This window comes from Terrapene carolina, unplaced genomic scaffold, assembly GCF_002925995.2.
Source record: "Terrapene carolina triunguis isolate 2854851 unplaced genomic scaffold, T_m_triunguis-2.0 Scaffold51350, whole genome shotgun sequence".
Classification (NCBI taxonomy): domain Eukaryota; kingdom Metazoa; phylum Chordata; order Testudines; family Emydidae; genus Terrapene; species Terrapene triunguis.
The window spans coordinates 1-3401 of NW_020715701.1; the positions used below are offsets into that span (position 1 = coordinate 1).

At 63.7% G+C, this 3401-nt stretch overlaps 1 protein-coding gene across 1 annotated transcript; it reads right to left on the reverse strand.

Moving 5' to 3' along the window:
- Nucleotides 1-2829: 2829 nt before the first annotated feature.
- On the reverse strand, nt 2830-3338 carry LOC112107583 (neuronal pentraxin-1-like; the record flags this gene model as incomplete). The annotated part of the gene is made up of 2 exons (XM_026647139.1): nt 2830-3039; nt 3159-3338. Coding segments are annotated over 2 exons (390 nt in total), but the record flags the coding sequence as incomplete, so codon positions are not given.
- Between the last annotated feature and the right edge of the window lie 63 nt (nt 3339-3401).

A 3401-nucleotide genomic window follows, 5' to 3' on the forward strand; every position in this document is an offset into this window, starting at 1 on the left:
TGACTCTGGATCGACCTTGGGGGAACTGAGATTCGAATCCGGCCCTGCCCCCATTGCAAACAGGAGTGACTCCGTATTGACCCAGGCCCTGACTCCATATCCTCAGCACTTTCCTTCACGGGTCTCTGGATTTTCACTGGCTGACACCAGGCTCCCGTCTACACTAATCAGCCCCGAGGTGCAATAAGCTCTTGCCTGGCAACCCCTGAGACAACCGCCCCTCCCCTTCCCTTCCAGCTGGCTGGGAATTTACCCACAATGCTGTGCTCCCACCGTGGCGCTGGGCACCAGGAACTAGCAGAGTCCCTTTGGGGTCTCCCCCCCCCCCCCCCCCCCAATTCCAGCAGCACCAGGCATGGGGTGGGGGGGCATTCCCAGGTGGCATTGCCCCCCCGCCCCCGGCAATGCCAGCTGGCCCTCTGCAGTGCCCCCTGGCAGCCAGCAGGGAGAACAGGAGTTCTTCCCTCCTCGGGGCGGCCAGGGAGGGGGGATTTTAGCCAGCCCCCTGGCCTGCCCCTCACCAGCTAATTTTTAAATCTTCCCACAGGGGGTAGCCCCCACCCCCCCAAGTACACACTATTGGTCCTAGAGCTTGGGGTCCATCCGGAGCCCCCCCCGTTTTCATGCACCCCTTCTGGGCTCCAGGAACATACACTACAGACGGGGGGGCGTATGGGGAGCACCCCGCCTCCAAAGTCGAAAGCCATTTGCTTTCACCTGCTGTGGAATCTCGTCCTTCTGATTACTCTTCTGCCGTCGGAAAGCCCAGCCTCGTGCCTGGCGCCACCGGGAGCAGATGTGGGGCTGCCCCACCGGGACCAATCTCTGTGCCCCCTCCCCACCATCACCTTTCAGGATCAGCCATCGCAGGGAGAGCCCCCCGGCTCGTCAGCAACCGCGTGGCAACAGGACCAAGCTAGCGGGACCCATCTCCTCCCATGCCTGGGACCCCTGGACTTGCTGCCTCCTCCCGGCGCAGGGGGATTTCACCCCACCCTGGACGCTGGTGTGGACAGAGGGGAACTGGTGCCAGCCCTGTGCCCGCTCCAGGGCGGGATCAGGTTTTTGTAATTATTATTTAAGGATTTAATGGATGCAACTTTCAATGGAATTAAAACACTACAGTCTTGAGTACAACCAGGGGGGTGCCGGGTGTCTAGGGGGGTATCCACTCAGGGCATTAAACACCCAGGACAGCTAGCGGAGGGGGCACCAAACTGGTCTGGAACCAGTGGCACCTTAAACCCTGTTTGGGGCTGGGAACCAGGACTCCTGGGTTCTCTCCCTGGCTCTGGGAGGGGAGTGGGTCCCAGTGGTTAGAGCAGAGGGCTGGGAACCAGGACTCCTGGGTTCTGTCCCTGGCTCTGGGAAGGGAGTGGGTCCCATGTCCCGGCTCTAGGAGGGGAGTGGGTCCCAGTGGTTAGAGCTGGGAGCCGGGACTCTTCGGTTCTATCCTGGCTCTGGGAGGGGAGTGGGGTCTTGTGGCTACAGCGGGTGGTGGCTGGGAGCCAGGACTCTTAGGTTCTATTACACTGAGCTGCGGGGGGCTGCTTGATGCAGCCCAGGATGTGAGCACCCTGGGGCCTTGCTCAGCCCTTAGCTAACGTCCATCTGTCCCCACTGCCTCCAGCCAGCGGCGGGAGCCTGGTGTTGGGGCTCCTTAGCCAGGGACCTAGGTTCCCTGTAGGCTGCGGGGGTGGGCAGCAGGCTCTCAAGGGCCTCGCAGGCCGGGGGAGGCACCTCTCCCCTGGCCCCAAGCTGTTGTGGTGAGACAGGGCTGAGGGGAGTCCTCTCTCCCTGGGGCAGCCTGCACCCCAAATTCCTCATCCCTAGCACCTGCACCCCCAGCCTGAGCCCTCACACTCTCCCTGCCCCAGCCTGGAGCCGCCTCCTGCACCCCAAACCCCCAGCGGAGCCCTCACACCCCAGCCCTGAGCCCCTCATCCCTGGCCCCACCCCAGAGCCTGCACCCCAAACCCCTCATCCCTGGTCCCACTCCAGAGCCGACACCCTCAGCCCCATATCCCCAGCCCCACCCCAGAGCCTGCATCCCCACACACACTCCGAACCCCTCGGCCCCTCCCCTGCCACATGAATTTTGTAATTCATTCTGCACATTGACCTAAAAAATTAGAGGGAACACTGGGACCCCTTCCCACTGATGGGATGCAGCCACTTCTGGGGTGGGGCGTGTTGGGTATTTGGCGCGCGCTCAGACAAAGCACTGACTCGCAGGTGGCGCCGGGGCTGCTGCTGCTTCCTTGGCAGGTTTATTCTGTCCTTTCCGAGGGAAAAAATAGCATCGAATCCTACGTCAAACAGCGCCGAGCTACGGGACAGCGGCTACAGCGTATGTACAGCCCGCCCCAGCCCTAGGTGAAGAGCCACAGCTATATACACAACAAGAGAGGAAGGGGGTCTCCCAGCCCCCCCGCTTTAACCACTAGACCCCACTCCCCTCCCAGAGCTGAGGAGAGAACCCAGGAGTTCTGACTCCCAACCTCCCACACACATACGCACTAGACCCCACTCCCCTCCCTCCCAGCAGTGGGGATAGAACCCAGGAGTCCTGATTTCCAGCCCCCTCGCACCCCTCCCTACTCTAACCACAAGACCTCACTCCCCTCCCTGAGCCAGAGAGAACCCAGGAGTCCTGACTCCCAGCCCCCCTGCTCTAACCACTAGACCCCAGTCCCCTCCCTGAGCCAGAGAGAACCCAGGAGTCCTGACTCCCAGCTCCCCCGCTCTAACCACTAGACCCCGCTCCCCTCCTTGAGCCAGAGAGAACCCAGGCATCTGGGCCTCCAGCCCCTCCCCGTGGTGCAGGGCTCAGTGGCAGGCGTTGAAGGGCAGCTTGGCCACGCCCCCGTGCAGCTCTACGGCGCCCTCGGCCCAGGCCACGAGATCCCCGCGGGCGCGGCCGGCGCAGGTGGCCAGCCTGTAGACCTCGCCCGGCGCCAGGACGTGGCTCCACACGTTGAAGTCGGCCAGCTCCCCGATGAAGGCCTGCGTGGCGTCGAAGCGGCCGCCCAGCGTGTCCTGTGGGGGGAGCAGAGAGGCCAGGGGTAGACCAGGGAGGGCATTAGCCATCCGGAAAGGGGGGGTACCCTGGAGGCGCTACTCCCCGGGTGGGGGGGGGGGGGGGGGGGGGCTCGTACCTGCTCCTGCCCCAGGATGAAGACACCCCCTGGCTTGATGGGGTGCCAGGGGGCCAGGTTCTCCCCGCTGCCCCGCCGCACCCCGTCCTGGTAGCTCTCCCAGATGCCGTCCCGCGTCGACCAGGTCACGCAGATGTGGTGCCACTTGGCGTCGTGGATAGCCAGGGGCAAGGTAGCAGCCTGGGGGGGGCGTGGTGGGGAAAGGGTTAAGGGCAGTGCTCGCCTCTCGCCCACGATCGGAGC